Source organism: Scatophagus argus, chromosome 1 (genome assembly GCF_020382885.2).
Source record: "Scatophagus argus isolate fScaArg1 chromosome 1, fScaArg1.pri, whole genome shotgun sequence".
Lineage (NCBI taxonomy): Eukaryota > Metazoa > Chordata > Actinopteri > Scatophagidae > Scatophagus > Scatophagus argus.
The window spans coordinates 11094939-11111669 of record NC_058493.1 but is presented as its reverse complement, the minus strand read 5'-3'; the positions used below and the strand labels follow the sequence as shown (position 1 = coordinate 11111669).

The 16731-nt window shown below is 39.9% G+C and overlaps 1 protein-coding gene across 4 annotated transcripts in view; it reads left to right on the top strand.

The window, feature by feature from the left end:
- Positions 1 to 16731, top strand: part of tln2a (talin 2a) — an 86034-nt gene that overhangs the window by 27443 nt on the left and 41860 nt on the right. For all 4 annotated transcript variants that reach the window (XM_046383035.1, XM_046383008.1, XM_046383017.1 and 1 more), the window contains exons 3-10: positions 12185 to 12356; positions 13227 to 13324; positions 14130 to 14259; positions 14627 to 14779; positions 15523 to 15665; positions 15782 to 15909; positions 16121 to 16184; positions 16291 to 16395. In XM_046383035.1, coding sequence (XP_046238991.1) covers positions 12221 to 12356; positions 13227 to 13324; positions 14130 to 14259; positions 14627 to 14779; positions 15523 to 15665; positions 15782 to 15909; positions 16121 to 16184; positions 16291 to 16395 — 957 coding nt within the window. In that variant the 5' untranslated portion in view covers positions 12185 to 12220. The remainder of the gene's footprint in view (positions 1 to 12184; positions 12357 to 13226; positions 13325 to 14129; positions 14260 to 14626; positions 14780 to 15522; positions 15666 to 15781; positions 15910 to 16120; positions 16185 to 16290; positions 16396 to 16731) is intronic.

The window sequence follows — 16731 nt, the reverse complement described above, 5'->3', positions numbered from 1 at the left end:
AAGGTAGTTTGTTTTAGGTTTTTTATGAAAGGTGACCAACTTGGCTTTTTAGTGCTCATTTCGTCATGGTGGTCTTTATGCTCACTGGTTGTGTGTTTGATGCTGGCGTGCTGTTGTGACAGGAAATGGTTGTGTGGGCATGATTAACCTCTTGGAGCTGATTGCAGGTCTGCACCTGGAAAGTTTGCATCACTCAGTGTACCTGTGTATATTTTTAGCGCCACCTGCAGAGCTCCTTCTCTTTGTGATGTGATTGTGGTGTCTTTACATAGTGAGGGGTATCATCATGTGGAGAGTCAACCAGTGGTGCTCTGTTTGGAAACAGGAAAACGGATTAAGGTGCTATTGTTAATCATAGTTTGTGGCATTACCACCCTAAGGGTTTCAGTTTTGTGCCTCAGTGCTTGTGTGCTCTCTAGGCAGTTTGATTAATGCCAATCAGTGGCATCTACCTATGAACACACATCAAAGGAATTTTATTATTTTTATTTATTCATTCATAGAGGATTACAGACCTGATTTCACTGCCACAGCCTCTCAAGCGTTATTCTCTTAAGTGTGCAATCAAAGCAGGTTCACCCTGCTTTGATTGATTTTCTGTGATTTTAGTGGCCCTTAGGTTCCCATTATGGTCTAAAGGTAGCCTTCAGCTTATTTTATAACCATACAATAACAAATGTATCTGGTGAACATTGTAGACTTCTTTTTTTTTTGGTATAAAATGGGCAAATTTAAACATGCTGACTATAAACACACCATAATAATCAGTTAATAGTAGCTTTAAAACAGATCAGATTTTAGTCAGGCCACAACCAGTCTCTGTAACCATAGCAACCTGTCTTTGAACACATCCTTAAGTGGCGTTAGAGTGGTGAGAGCAATAGTAAAGGCTGAATGTATTCTAAATTAAAATCAAAAGCTCTAACTGAAAACAGAGTTGATCTTGCATTACAACTTACTCACTGAGTGGTGGCTCTAACATGTGTAGTCCCCCCCCTGCCTTGTTGTCAAGTACCCATCTAAGTTGATATTTGGTATGTGCCAAACATGAAGGGATGACTGTGGTTTGGCTTCAGATTTCAAATCGATTCCCTCTTCTGGGCGAGTGGCTGAATTGATCCCAGGTCCATCACACTCATGATTTTGGAGGAGATTGTGCTCAGCTCAAAAGAACATTTTTTCTAGGAACTGTGGCTCCCATTTAAGGCTGCATAAAAATCAAGATAATAACAACAAGTGTCCATGTTTTGTGTGATTTGATGCTGTATGGGCCTTACTGGCAAGCTCTGAGTTGGATTTGTGGTACTAGCTGGCTGTTTGTCTCTCCTGCACATGAAACTCGACACCTGCATCGGTGCTGCTGCTGACAGAGATGCATCACATGCCTGCCTGAACCATTTGCCAAGCTCGCCTCTCTCTCTCTCCCTCCCTCTCTTTTCTGCCTCTTTCTGTCTGTCTGTCTGCCTCTCTCTCACATACACATAAGCATGCATGCAAATGTGGACATGCAAAAACACACAGGCAGAGAACAGATGTGTAGTTTGCTATCGCCAGACCCCACCGCCAACCAGGTGGATAATTATGCTAACAGGCTCTAGAAGAGGCGTGAAGAGGTGTGCATCCTTTTTTCTATACATGTGTGTCAGGACTGTCTCATGCCATAGCGAAAAGACATTTAACTCTAGGGTTTTTTTTTGCCTGTAGATTCATTCTTTTTTTTGTTGGCATGCAAGACAAGACAAAAATGTGATTTGTGGGCTCATTTCTGCCTCCCTGCCCTTGCCTCAGACACACTCACTCCCAACAGAGATTTATTAAGTTATCTTTCAGGCTGAATAGTGGAGTTACTCTTCAGTGATTGACATGATTTTTCTGCAAGACTCGCACCATTCAATCAGCCTGACTTTACTAATAAATAAATAAATTGAACTCTGCTGGAGCCTGTGTGAACTGTGAGCCTCACTGTGAGTGCTGAGCAGGAGCAGAGTGTCTCTGCTGGACTCAGATGAACTCAGGAAATGTAGTGCGATATGCGCTCACTTCCTCACCATGCTTTCCCCAGTGACTCCAGGGTCACAAGTGTACTCTTTTAACCCCCTGGCCACCACCACCCCAGTCAGCCTCCTGGACCATGATGATGACCTCACTCTGAACTGGGCCTGTTCACTCATGTGCTACTAAAACTGTGTGCTTTAGATCAGTTCTATTTCTGTCTGATGAGCAGGCGGAGAGAGTCTCAGATGTCTTGTTTACACTGTGTTTTCATGGAAATGACAAAAGCAGCGATTTCAATAATGGTTCATTTGCAGCTGAGTTTATTTAAAAAAATGATCTTGCTTTAGGAAACAGTCTGCGACAGATTCATCATGGATTTACTCTATGGAGCGCATCTGTGCAGTTCAGAAAATTCAGCTTAAACATACACTATATAGACAAATGTATCCAGACAGACCTCTTTATTTGGCTGTTTTTCAGAGTTGGGCTGGGCTTCTTACTTCCAGTGAAGAGAAATCTTAATGCTTCACCATACCAAGACATTTTGGATAATCCTATGCTTCCAGTGTGGCAACAGTTTAGTGAAGGTCCTTTTCTGTTCCAGCTTGACTGTGCCCCAGTGCACAAAGCAAAGTCCATTAAGACATGGTTGGATGAGTTTGGTGTGGAAGAACTTGACTGGCCCACACAGAGTCCTGACCTCAACCCCATCAAGCACCTTTGGGATGAACTGGAACAGAGACTGTGCGCCAGGCCTTTTGGTCCAACATCAGTGTCTGACCTCACAAATGATATACTGCACGAATGGGCCAAAATTCCCACAGTAACACTTGTGGAAAGCCCTTCCAGAAGAGTGGAAGCTGTTACAGCTACAAAGCTGGCTATGTGTTTAGAATGTGATGTCATTGAAGTCCCTGTTGTTGTAATGGTCAGATGCCCCAACGCTTTTGTCTCTATAGTATATTTCAACAACCGACAGGCCAAAAGAGGTGCCATCTGTCCTCTAATTAACTTCAGCACAGTAGCATCCTGCAATGGATTAAATTCAGTGTTTGTCTTTTCTAATGTAAACTTCAAATGTTAACATCCCTACTTCATTACTATGCCTACAGTAACCTAACTTTAGGCCTACTTCTGAAGCCAACGACCCTGTCATTAGCAAACATTATTTTGTAAGGCACGGGTTAAGTTAGAAAAGCCCCGTTAAGGACTGGAAAATTTGCTTTGACTGAGAAAGATGCTCGCACTTCAGAGTTCTGAGAAACGACAATATCCTGCTCTTTATATGTTTTTAGTGAAATTCACATTCCTGCCACTTCAACCAGCCAAACCTTTGTTAAAGTAGTATCGAGTTTGCCTGACATTTACTTAGTCCCAGTCATCAGAGCTCTCTCTTTTGTTCAGTGACACATAGCCCAACTTGAAAATACGAACATGCATAAATGTAACACCGGAATTGCTTGTCAAAGTATTTTGTAAGTTTCCAAACCATTTAGTTGTTAGAAGAAATACCTTCTTAAATACCATCTTCACTGATCATCTTTATTGATACTACCCCATAATACCTAATGATAGAGATAACACTGGTTTGTAGAGTAAGTGGACAAAACGGTAGAAAAAAATCTTCTCGTGGTGCAAAGTGACTTTAAATCTTAAAATTAACTACATCTGGAATCAGCATGAAAGCATAGATTTTTATCTAATTTGAACAAATCCACTGGCTGTGGTGAATGTCTATGAATTAATTGAATTTGGTGTAGTCAGAGAGGGTAATGCAGAATCCTGAGAAAGTGGTGCATTACACAGCCTAATTATTATTCAATAGTAGTGGATACAAAATAGATGTATCATAATATGCAACATGTTCTAGGAGCAAATTAGTCCCTAACCATGTACATGTTAATCAAGAATAATATTAATAAAACTTGCGTCATGGTGGTCTCCAGAGTAGAAAGTTTGTATTTTTGAATTAATGTTTCATTTTCTGCTAGCAGACATGTCTAATTCAATCCTTTCATTTGGTGTGTGTCCATCATGTATTATAGCACTTGCAATATGGTTTCTCCGCTGTCAGATTCATTTTGAGAATGACATGATTGAGTTTCCAGCAGTCCTCATCCTCAGTGCATCTCCTGAGGCCATGTGTGGTGTCAGAGTGAAAGCCACTGTTATGCGATAAGGTTGCACTGAGCTGAACATGAACCGTTTTCCGCTGTGGGGCCAAGAGGCGTTGTTGTATGTCAGGAACGCTCTGCTCTGTAACTGCAAATTAGAATACAGTGTGTTTATTTAAAAAAAAATACTAACAGCAGGTTAGTAAAAATCCAAATGAATTCAGTTGTTGTTGTAAAAATAGATCAATATGTGTTTTTTAAAATGTATTAATAATGGTTTTTATTATCATAATTGTGAAGTGAAGAAAAAAGGTCTGGGGAATCATCAGAAATGATTGTTATTCTTTCAAATTAATGAAAAATGAGGGGGTGTCATCAAGAAAGCAAAAACTATTAATTCTAAACTGCACAGTTTTGGTTTCTGGTTTTTTTTTTTTTCAACAAAGGAGAGCACAGAAAAAGCACAGAAAAAGTGATTTACAGGGCAGATGTGATATGCATACAGAAACAATGCAATTATTTTAATTTAAAAATGGAAATGCAACTCAGGGAGAAACCAAAGAGAAAAGACAGACTAATAACCATGCCTTTATAAGCCCATCTTTGGCCTTAATGTTGGAACTAGGCTACCAAAACGCTACGGCCAAATATTTGATATGTTGCCTGGTCCAGAACTCATGTAGGATTTGGCCTGTTTCACTCGTGGGCTGTTCTATTATTGGATTAGAGGCCATGTTACTGTAATAGGGCCCGGGTATTCCCAGCGGGCACTCCTCTGCCTCATTGATCTATTGAACAATAGCTACATGTTCCAGTGCTCTGTCCCATTTTCCTTTCATCTCGTGAGCCTTTGACTCTTAGGCTGCCCGTTTTCTCCAAATGAAATCGAAACACAAACATGTAACCTGCTTTCTTCTCATTCTTTAGTGTTCTCTGTGCACTGGCTCTGTCATGCTCTTGTGTGATGTCTGTATTTATTGTCTCTGTGTCAAAGCCCATGTCTCTGAGTTACTGAGTCAAACACCACAATGCTCAACACATACTAGACCACTGCAGCTCACTGTGTTAACATCTGTCAACATTCGTTTTCTTGGACGTGCATCACAGAGCTCTGGGAGACTGGGCCTACAGCCCACAGATTGTACACTCTTCCTATAGAGAGTTCAGGTCAACCAGCTCGCTTGTGGCCCAGTCACACTGCCACACTATCGTGAAAAATAGTGAACTGTCAAAATCAGTTCATTGCAATGAATTTTCCATCTGTACGGCTGACCTCTTCTAAAATGACTCATCCAGGGTGTCTTCATGTTTGCTCCAGGCCACTCTTTGGGTCGGGAGTAGTACAAGAACAGTATCAACTTTCCTAGTGGCCTCACCACCACAGTGTCTTAGTTAGCAGGTAGAAGTACATGTTCTGGGTTAATATGATACAGGCTTGAAAAGCACCTTCAGGGCTCAGCTCCTTTAATGCAGCACACTCTTTTTAATGATCACTGGCTCTGCTTTCTCTTTACTGAAGTGAAACCCGGATTGCAGCTGAAATGTGATTTTGGCTTTTTACCAAGTTTTTTTTATTGTCTTTTCAGAAACACGTTGAAGTTAATTTTGACATAAAATTAGCTGATGGTTGTTATGCGAGTGTATACTTAGGGACACCAGTGCTAATGCTAATGTTGTCGGTGTCACAGTGATGATGCAGACATGTTGAGGTTTAGTAGGTATGATGTAAATCATGATCACTGTCAACCTTCAGCAATGTTAGCATTCTAAACTTTTAATGATTAGCATTACACACAGGTACAGATGATCCTGATGGAAATTTTGTGCATGTGTTTGGTCAAAAAGTAAAGTACTGAAGAAACAGATATTTTGAATGGATGATGAAGGAAATCAGTTATTACAGTTCATCCTCTGAGAACCATTAATGGTGTTACCAAATTTCAAGGCAGTCTATCTAATATTTGCTAAGATATTTCAAAAACAACCAACAATGTTTGCCTCATGGAGCTGCCAGAGGAAAAGTCAGAGGATCACCAAGGTTGTTAAGATTTGGGCAGTCCTTCAAATCTATGGTAAGTAACCCATTTTGACCCGCTGGAAAATTCAGTGCATTAGTTTATCCTCTAGGGATCTTGAACATCTGCAGCTAATTTCGCCGCGATAAATGCACTAGGTGTCAATACATTTCTCTCGGTACTACATATATCAACTTCATGGTGGTGCACGAGGAATAGTGTAGAGTTCACCAAAGTCTGTAGAGTTTCTCCTCTGGAAACCTTGAATGTCTCTTCAGACTTTCATTGCAGTCCATCCAGCAGTCATTTAGATATTTTTCCGTCTGGACCAAAGTGGGCTGGCCAACAGACTTTGCCTTAATACCAGTGCTGCTGATATGACGACAAATTCTTAACTTGCTTGGTTTTTCACAAGTCTCAACTGTATCACGGCAACATGCACTTTTCACTTCTCATTGCTAAGTTGTCATTATGTCAAGTATCAGTCAGTCGGAATTTATTGTATGAGGACTACCATGTACAACAATATATTCCTGAAAATCCAGTGTTCAACAAAAGCACAGTCCATTTTGTTTTGATTGGCCCTGAATGAGCTTGTACTGTCATTGGTGTAAACCGTGTGAAAAATGTTGCTTACAGCAGAGTGGTACTGTTGAATATTCCTTGTTACGTGAGCCTGCAGTACATCAAAGGAGCGTAGGTGTAACTGGTGCAGTTGGGTTTAAAGTCAGGAGGGGGAGAGATGCTTTGTGCCTGTATTACAGTGTGGGAGTGTACAGCGTATTAATGATTATGGATTTGTGTGTTCCCTGTCTGTGTATTTATTTTTCCATGCATTGGTGGATCAGTAAGTTCATTGTAAGAGGCCAGCACATCCCTTTATTCTTCCTAAATTGTTTATTTTGTTAATTATGGATAGAAAAATTGAATTCTTTTCTCAGAAGTGATGACTACAAAAGGTTTTTGATGTTGCCTAGGGTGTCACTGCTCCTCTCTTGTTAGGAGTAAATTGTAAGTTGCAAAGCTGAAAGGAAAAGAAAGCAGGTGAAGTGGACAGAGACAGATTGATGACACCCTGGTGCTACAGGTGGATGAGTCTTAAACTCAGATACCGCAGGCAGGTAAATAAAGCATGCAGTCAGACAGATGGACTTACATCCAGGTGGATTTACCAGCATGGAGAGAGAGATGACGGTAAGAGCAATGTAACAGGTTGAGAAGGTGAAGGTGAGACAACACTGCTATGCTCATCACTGACAATGCAGCTTTCTTCATCTCAACTTTAAATTTGACTTCCATCAGCCTGTGGTGTAGTATCTGTGGTCATGTCATCGCTTCTTTGCAATGTCTCAGTGGTAAAATTGTATGCTAAAACTTTGTTGTTGTGCTCCTGCATCTGTAAATCTTAATAGTTGTAAGTGACCTGAATGGACTGTTAAGCGCATAAAATGCCAAGCCCAGGATTGGATAAAGGAGCCAATTTTTATATAATAAGTTATTGTTAGTAAAGCATTTTTTCCTTCAACATTTTCAATATGATTAAGACTTGAGTATGACAAACAATATGTCCTTTAGTCATAATAGCTAGTGGCATGGATAAAGATGCTGCCTTTTTCGTCAAAACTTTCAACAACTGGTGGATGGACTGCAATGACATTTTCTATTCATTCATGGTGCCCCAATGGTGAACCCTTAATCGCTTTGGTGATCCCTATGCTTCCTATTGCACCAGAATGAAGTTCATGTTTGAAACACTTAGTGACATATGTCAACAACTATTGGATAGATTGAATTGAATATTCACCTCCTCTAGATGAATTTTGATAATTTTACCTTAATATTTCTTCTAGTGGCATCAGGTTTTGGTATATGATGAAATACCTGCAGAGCTAACAATAAAGTATGTATGTATGTATATGTGTATATGTGTATGTGTGTGTGTTCACACTTATAATTTATTCACACTCTCATTTTATGCACTTTTGTATACTCCAAACATTAGGATTTGGTTTTTCTAAATGTAAAAAGCTACCCATTAAATTGCATTTGGTCCATACATGATTACCAAAGTGGGGTTGTTACTGCTGTGTGCACACTGCAGCCTTATTCCCACACTAGATTTAGTAGCAGCCTAATGAATTGGTTGTACTCAAGTATTTTGGGGGCTTTACAATCACATTTGATCTCAGCAAATCCTTTCTCATCCCGGGATGGGAAAATGTATAATAGGATGCTTTGGTGGTAATCCAGCTTTGATGGAAACTCTGCTTAGTCTTGATGCAGGATGAAGGAGAGATTTATCTTCATTTTTTTGACTTGGCTTTGCTGGAGTGTCATGGACACAGTCAAGCTAGTAATTTGTTTTGTTTCCTATTACTTATATCTAATTACGTGAAAAGTTTGTTGTAAAACAAGCTGAAGAAACCTTGTTCGTGTAACAAATGAGTTGTTATTTTAATGTGTTGTTTGTGTGTTGTGAAAGAAATTATAATTCACAGATGATTCACAGCAGGGCTCGACATTGTTTAAAGAGGGATAAATAAACCATGGTCTGAGAAGAAACCTGTTTTCATATTACTGCTAAGACTGGAAAGGATTTTGTGTGAGCTGATTAAGTTTTTGTTTTTAACATCAGCAAAATGCTGAATTTGACTCAAGTCCTCAAATAGCTGCTGGCAGTTTTTAGCCCCACGACTGATAGTGCTGGACTGTCAGGAATAGCAACATGGGCAAATGTTTATTCAGCTGCAGGACCGAAACTAAATTGTTAAGTTGAGAAGAAGAAAGGTCTATAGGGCCCTTACTTGGGGCTCATGGTCATATTACCTGAGTTAGTTGTTTTTTGTGAATATCTGATTATTGATGTACAATGTTTGTTTTTTTTTTTTTCTTCAAGCCTAAAAGCATATACGATGTTCATGACAAACATGTTCTTCTTCATGTTCATTTTTTTAAAAAAAACTTTAAAATGTAAAAATGATTCATTTTTTTCGTGATATCACTTTTATCAAACAAACAAACAAACAAATCCAAGGAGGACACGGCTAATGGCTGGGAAACTTAATCAAGCAGTATAAAGTCCCTGTTTACTCTCTCTGTGCCATTGTGTGTTGCCTCTTTCAAAAGCTTCTGAATGGATAAGGACTTAATTAAAAGAAACCAATGTGAGCAACTAGAGAGAACATGTTTGTGTTGGTCTTTGCGCATATGCGTGCAGACATCAGAGATGCTTTGTCAGCTGTACTACCTGTTGATCGTTTGCTCTTTTAGCACAGATCAATTAATATTTTGGAGGCTGACATGGATGTGAAAGGTATAGCTGGAAAATGACAAGTCAAATATTCATTAAACCTGATCGCTGTAGACCTGCTGGTTTCACATTTCAAATACAATTAGAGTGACACGAAAAGGCGCCTCAGGGTAGCCTGGACTGCAACAAAGTTAGTGACGTTAAAGATGCTGAACTATGATGTGGCATGACATTCAAATTCAAAACTGATTTCTGTGCCTGTAGTTACACAGCCACAAATAGCTGTCTCTGGAGTTAATACTCTGCTGTGGTGGTTCCACTAATATTACTTCATCATTTTATTATCAAGCTCCTTCCTCAGTGCTTTCTCTTATCTCTTTACTTCTTCCTGCTGTTTGTCTGACCATTCCTCAGGCTTGTAGAAGCCGATGCTGCAGAGATTACAGTCTAAAAGAGGAATATCACATTATTTCTGTGGTTCAGCGGTGTATTTGTTTGTAGAGGTAAACAAATACCAACTAAAGGTATCAACCAGACCACCAAGACTTCATCTGTAATCTAATCAGAATTTGTGGATTCATATGATGATAACAGATTTTATATTAGTTGAAATATTTTGTAAGGGTGTCACTTTTGTTCACTTTGATCCCTACCTTGAGACCTTTTCATTCTGATCAGTTTGGCCACACAGTAGAGGATCAGTAGAATAATCTCTTTCAGAACGGTGTTTGTCCTAAAAGTGATTAGTGATTGGAAGAAAGTGTTTGGCTTTGGTCCAACCACTATCAGCAGGAGGTTTGAGGAAATGTTTGACTGACTGAGAGATGGAGATGGAGCCCAAAGCAATAACCGAGACAAATTCACAGAGTGCAATAAAAAGTACTGCCCGAAAAGACAGAAGTGTGTCCTATTGCTTTGAGAGAAAGAAATGTTAATGACCTGTTTGAGGGGCTTCTTTGAAAGTGCTGCTTGGTTTGTTCTTACAATATTAATAATCATTATGATATCAGTGCCAAACTGTATTGGCTTACTGTAGATCCTTGAATAATGTGAAGTTGTATCGTCACCACAGTAGGCTTCAGGATGCTGCAGACTAGTGCGAACCAGACAAAAACCTCACTCCCTTATGTGAACGCATCTCACATAGGAACCAGATTCTGAACGTCTGAGTCAGGGTCAGAGGCCTACAGGGCACATGAGGGGCCGCCTGCGTACTTCAGCCATGGCCCACACCGACCTCTCACCTCTGACCCCCACAGGCACAGAGGAGCTCTGTGTTCCCATTGGCTCCAGACAGGAGGCGCTCTGTGTGGGAGGTCACAGCTCTCTTCTTTCTCCTCCCTCCTGCAGTTAATCACAGCAGTGTCGTCCTTTTTTTTTCTTCTTTTTTTGGAATCCACTTGATGCGTCGACGTTGCTGTGAACACAGTGTTGACATGTCATTTAAGCTGATATGGCAACTTAACAATTTTGTTTCAATCCTGATATGTGTTTAAGAGGACAGTTGTTTATTTACACGTCCAGTAGTAACAAATTAATATTGCCATTAATTTAAAACCATATTTCTGACCACCTGATGAATGTAAGTCCAGTATTCGCTGATTTTTTTCTTTTCTGTTGTTGGTGTCTACCAGTCCATGAGGGAAATATTGAACCCTTTAGCCACTTAATGCTTGACTTTGTTCACCAGCTCGTACCTAGCTGCACCTGTCTGCTGTTTGGTGCAGATTTGGGTGCTGTTCAGGTGATAATTCTCTGTTCTTTTCTTAATTATAGTTTTATATTTGTATAATGCACAATTGTAGTGAAACTGAAATTTTACGCCATAAGACATAGACATTATGTAACCACGAGCAGAGGAAGTAGTAAGCTGACAGCTCCACATTTACTGTTGTTTTCCACTGAGTGTTGTTGAGGATGTTTTTGTGGTTAACTTTATGTGGTAAGAAAATTATGGAGCACGCTGTGTTTAACAGTGTGGGGTCCACACTGACTATTCCTTGAGAAGATAAGAAGCTGGAAATTGTTTTGTTGCCTCTGCATGTGTAAAGATGATGATGTGTGTTCAGTCTCTTGTTGTTTTTGTCAGTGGCAGAGAAACTGATTTTAGAAGTGCAATATTTAACAAGTGGTTTGTTTCACGCATCCAGTGTTAAAAAAATATATTTGTCTATATAGATATAAATCTCCATATATATACATATATATAGTGGGGCATTTCTTTTCCAGTTCCAGTTGTTGTGAAGAGCTTTGCTGCTTTATTGTACCGTCAAAGTCTCTTGCCCAGAATGTTTCTGTCTTTTGTGTGTCCCCAGCAGGGACCAGATGGGCCGTTTTCAAAATGTGATAAATTCATTGTTGGCTCTTTTGTTTTATGGAGCATGACAATGGCTTTGCTGTGCACAAATTAACACTTTCTTCACATTCATACAATTTCATTGTTTGTGACAGTGCAAGGAAAAGACTTTCTTTTTTCTGTGTGCGTGTGTGTGTGAGTTAACAGCATGCCTAACTACAAGAAAGCACAGATGTGTGAAGTGATAAACAGCTTTGGTTGGGGAAAATAAAACTCATGTTACCTGTTTCATCAAGCAGAACAGTGGATTAATGTCACATTTTGTATATTCAAATTCAAAAATCATAATTATCCCATTTTGCAGGAGAAATGTGTATCAAACTGAGTGTGTGCTCCCTCTCTGTAATGACAGAAAAGTCATTCCGACTCGTTCATGACAGTCTGGACGCGTACCATTCAATAAACTCAACCTGTCCTGCGCTGACGTTCACCTCTCTCTCCTTGTTTTGCACAGGTGTAGCTGCAGCCCCCGCCCACACCGCCCGGCAAGATGGTGGTGTTGTCGCTGAAAATCTGCGTTCGCCAGTGCAACGTTGTGAAGACGATGCAGTTTGAGCCCTCCACAGCCGTCTATGATGCCTGTAGGATAATCAGAGAGAGGGTCCCTGAGGCTCAGACTGGACAGGGTGAGAACCATATAACAAACTTCCTTCCTTTCCCATGAAGGATAATGGCTGAAGTGTGAATTATAAAAGAAACATGGATGCAAAGGAATAATGCAGGTGGAGTGAGAGCCACAGGATATGTCCTGAGAGTTCAGTTTGTAGGTCAGATGTGTGTGTCTGGTGTTTACACACTGCTGGGGGATGGCTATGTAACGGCACTATGACTCATCAGGAGTATTCAGTGGTATCTGCAGTTAACAATCATTACTTTGCAGTTTGACTATTTGGGGATGGATGTCTGGGGGACTCACAAGCTCACAAATAAATACTTTAGCATTTGATTCAATATACAAAATAAGAATTTTAAAAAGTTCTTTAATATAATTAAGGAACAGTAGAAATATTTAAATCTTTAATTTGTTCGGCTTCTTACCCTCAAATTTCCTTCTTTCATTTCTATCTTGTATACAATATGACCTGATAAAGTAACGCTAAGGTCTACATGACTATACAATATTTTTGTTTTGTCTTTAGGTGACCCTATCATCATAAGCTCTTAATGTGAACCCATCAGTCATAGCCTGCCATGTTTTACATCTTGCATTACTAAAATAGGTACTCAGAAGAAGGTGGGAGGGCCCGACTGTACTGCTCCACCAGACAGCACCAACATCAGCGTTTCCATTCATGTCATGATGTTTACAGATGTGTATGAAAAAACGTCTGGGCTTCTATCAGCTAACATCACAGCACAATGTCAAATGAGCAGTTGTTGTTGTCCCGTTTTGTTCCTGATACCTCACATTTGTCAAATCACGGTCATGCTCCGATCTCCGTCTAAGGAAGAGATCAGAACCGTCTCTAAAATACTGGTTTTTCTCTTCACCGCAGCTTCAGACTACGGCCTGTTTCTGTCTGATGAAGATCCTCGGAAAGGCATCTGGCTGGAGTCCGGAAGAACTCTGGACTACTACATGCTCCGCAATGGGGTGAATATATCAGCTTGTTTAACCCAACCCAACATCACATTTTAGAACTCTGTGGGCATTAAACATGCATTTATAAGGACATCACGTATACAGTGTAGTTGTTTTAGTATCCTCCAAAATCCAGATGTTATAATGGTCACCTAGTGACCGAGGTGTAGTACAATATGATTAATTTTGACTAATAGGCACACTTGTATTCATATAAAAATCTTTAATACGTTAACATCAAGCAGTCTTTAAAACAACTCTGAATGAAGACGGTGTATAGCAGAATTAAGTTAAAGTTAAATCCTCCACAAGAGTACAAAAACAGTGTAGCAGAATGAGAAAATGAAATCACAGGATAAAATTGAACATCAAAGGAAGCTTTTAAAAGTGATGCATGGCTTCACATGGCTCTGATCCCCGCTGCCAAAGGCCTGAACGACTCTGGTTTGTCGTGTAGTGCTTCCTCTCAGTACATCTGTGGGTTTGGTTTTGCAGCCCTAAATGGTTTCTACCTCTTCAAATCCACCAAAGGCAACCTAGGTAGAAGGCATGACTGTGACCAATTATTCTGAACCAAATCTCTCCTCATTGTTGTGATTGGAAGGGAGCAGCGGGCTGTGATAGGCAGCCGTTAAATGAGGTTTTCTGGCCTATATTCTCCCCTCTCTCCACGCAACCTGGATGCATTTGATCATTTCCTCAGCGGGTACTTTCAGCCCCAGCCTCTTTCTCCCTTACATTTAATTCCTGCATTCCTCTCTCCTCTTTTTGACTCTTGTTCTCTGCTCTCTTCTCTTTACCTTTTGTCTTTGTGCAGGATATCCTTGAATACAAGAAGAAGCAAAGGCCCCAGAAAATCAAAATGTTGGACGGGGCCGTTAAAACCATCATGGTGGATGACTCCAAAACAGTGGGAGAGCTGCTCGTGACTATATGCAGTAGAATAGGTACATAGCTTTTCTCCTTGCTTTCTGTTTCTTTTCTTTTTTCTTTTTTTTTTTGAATTGTGCTGTACAGGTTCCACGTTTTTAAAACTGAAATTTGCCATTTATTAGGTATTTAAAAATGTATGCATTACATGTCTCACAAAGTGTTAAAACATTTGTGTCTTCCAGTTCTGTCTGTTCAAAAATGCAGCAAGACATAAAAACAAAGTCTGAATACACCTAATTAACATTTTTAATAGCTTTTGCTGGTCTACAAGAGCTTTCTGCAACCACACACAAATGTGAAGGATCCCTATAAATGCATGCATTAAGTTAAGCATCTGATTGCATTTTGGACATGAGTTTGTTTTTCCCTTTTTGATTCCAGGCATCACAAACTACGAGGAATACTCTCTGATCCAGGAGATGGTGGAGGAGAAGAAGGAGGATGGGATGGGTACGCTGAAGAAAGACAGGACGTTGCTGCGAGACGAGAGAAAAATGGAGAAGCTGAAAGCCAAACTACACACAGACGATGACCGTGAGTCCAGTGAAGCTGTTTTTGACCTGGTGGTGCAGTCGGTGGTCATTTGTTTCAGAAAGGTGTTTAAGCTGAATACCTGTTGGATGTTACATGACACAGTGGCCATTTTAACTACCTCCGGGAATAGGTCTTTGAAATGTTACTTTGAAATGTAGTCAGTTACTGAATACAAATTACATTGTAATTTTTGTAATTACTAACAGTGGATTCAGTCAATACAGAAAAGTTTTCTAATCCGATTACGTTTGGATGACTTCAGAAATAAACAATGACTTACAAATACTTACAAAACGGACACATCCACATCCACCCAAAAGTTCCACAATTTCTAATGGAAATGACTTGGAGATAATAGTCATGTCATCTTGGTAGGTAATTCATTAAACCATCATCTTTTCAGAGTCATTTTATTGATTCCTGGGGGAAATTGGGTTTGTTGCAGATGCTTCAACCAAGATAAGAAGTCTGCAGGCCAAAGAATTATAATAAAAAATGACGTAAGAACATAAAAATGTCTATAAAGGCATGTGTGCACATATATACAGGTGCTAAACAAGTATGTGGTCAATTTACATTATTACCTACCAGAATTTCTTTTATTCCTCGCTGGTTTTAAATCCATTCCTCTCTCTGTAACCACTCAGTTCAGATTATAATAAAAGTCATATCAAGATTTGTCTCCTTTTTTCTAGAAGGGATTTTTCTAATCTGACCCCTGTGGCTCTATTTTGTGTTGTCAGTGAACTGGCTGGACCACAGCAGAACATTCAGAGAGCAAGGAGTGGACGAGAACGAGACCCTTCTGCTCAGACGCAAGTTCTTCTATTCCGATCAGAACGTGGACTCCCGAGACCCGGTCCAGCTCAATCTGCTTTATGTGCAGGTCTGACTCATCTTTCTGAAGCTGACAGTGTGTCTGTCAGATGCACTCTGGTTCAGTTTTTGTACCTAATTCACTTGTGTTTTGTGGAGCTGACAGCACATCCCAATGTCTTTCAGGCTCGAGATGACATCCTGAATGGTTCTCACCCCGTATCTTTTGACAAGGCCTGTGAGTTCGGAGGCATCCAGGCCCAGATCCAGTTTGGACCTCACATAGAACATAAACACAAACCTGGATTCTTAGAGTAAGCATCTGTTCCACAAGAGGATTTAACCAGTGGTACAGCACCAAGATCCATATTGAATAATCTGACACTTTAAAGAAAGCATTTTTTTCCCCTCAAAGTTACTCGTACTGGCGAGTTTTAAGGCTGAAAAAGACAAAATGAGGTCATGCTTTCTGTCTGAGGTTCAGCTTCTTCTTATTTATTTATTTTTTTACATTTTCTTTCTCAGTCTGAAGGAGTTTCTACCCAAAGAATACATAAAGCAGAGAGGAGCTGAGAAGAAAATATTCCAGGTGTGTACACATCCTTTTTAAGAAAGCCACATATTGATTATTTTACAATAAACTTATTTGACACCCACTGTTCAGGTGCTGAATACATGTTTATTGCAACCTACAGGAACACAAAAACTGTGGAGAAATGACAGAGATTGAAGCAAAAGTGAAATACGTCAAACTGGCTCGCTCTCTGCGGACATATGGCGTCTCCTTCTTCCTGGTCAAGGTAAGAGGTAAAGCATACAGTAACACTGCAGCATTTTATTCAAAGAACAGATCATTCAATCCTTAAAAAAATGGAAAAAAATCTAGCCTGAAGTTCTTTTTAAATTGAATTATTTTAAAAAGGGGGAATCAGATTTTGAAATTAATTGAAACGTATGCAGAGCCTTTTATCTCCTGAGTGTGAAATCTGTTCTCTGGGCTTGGCGTTAACTGGATAAAGAGGTTGGAGACAGAAGCCAGCAGGTGAGGAAATTGTCTGCGTCCACCTGGACCTTCAAAGCTTCTCATGTCACCTAAACCAAAAGGAAAAAATGCCCCACTCAAAGCAAGCAAGTAG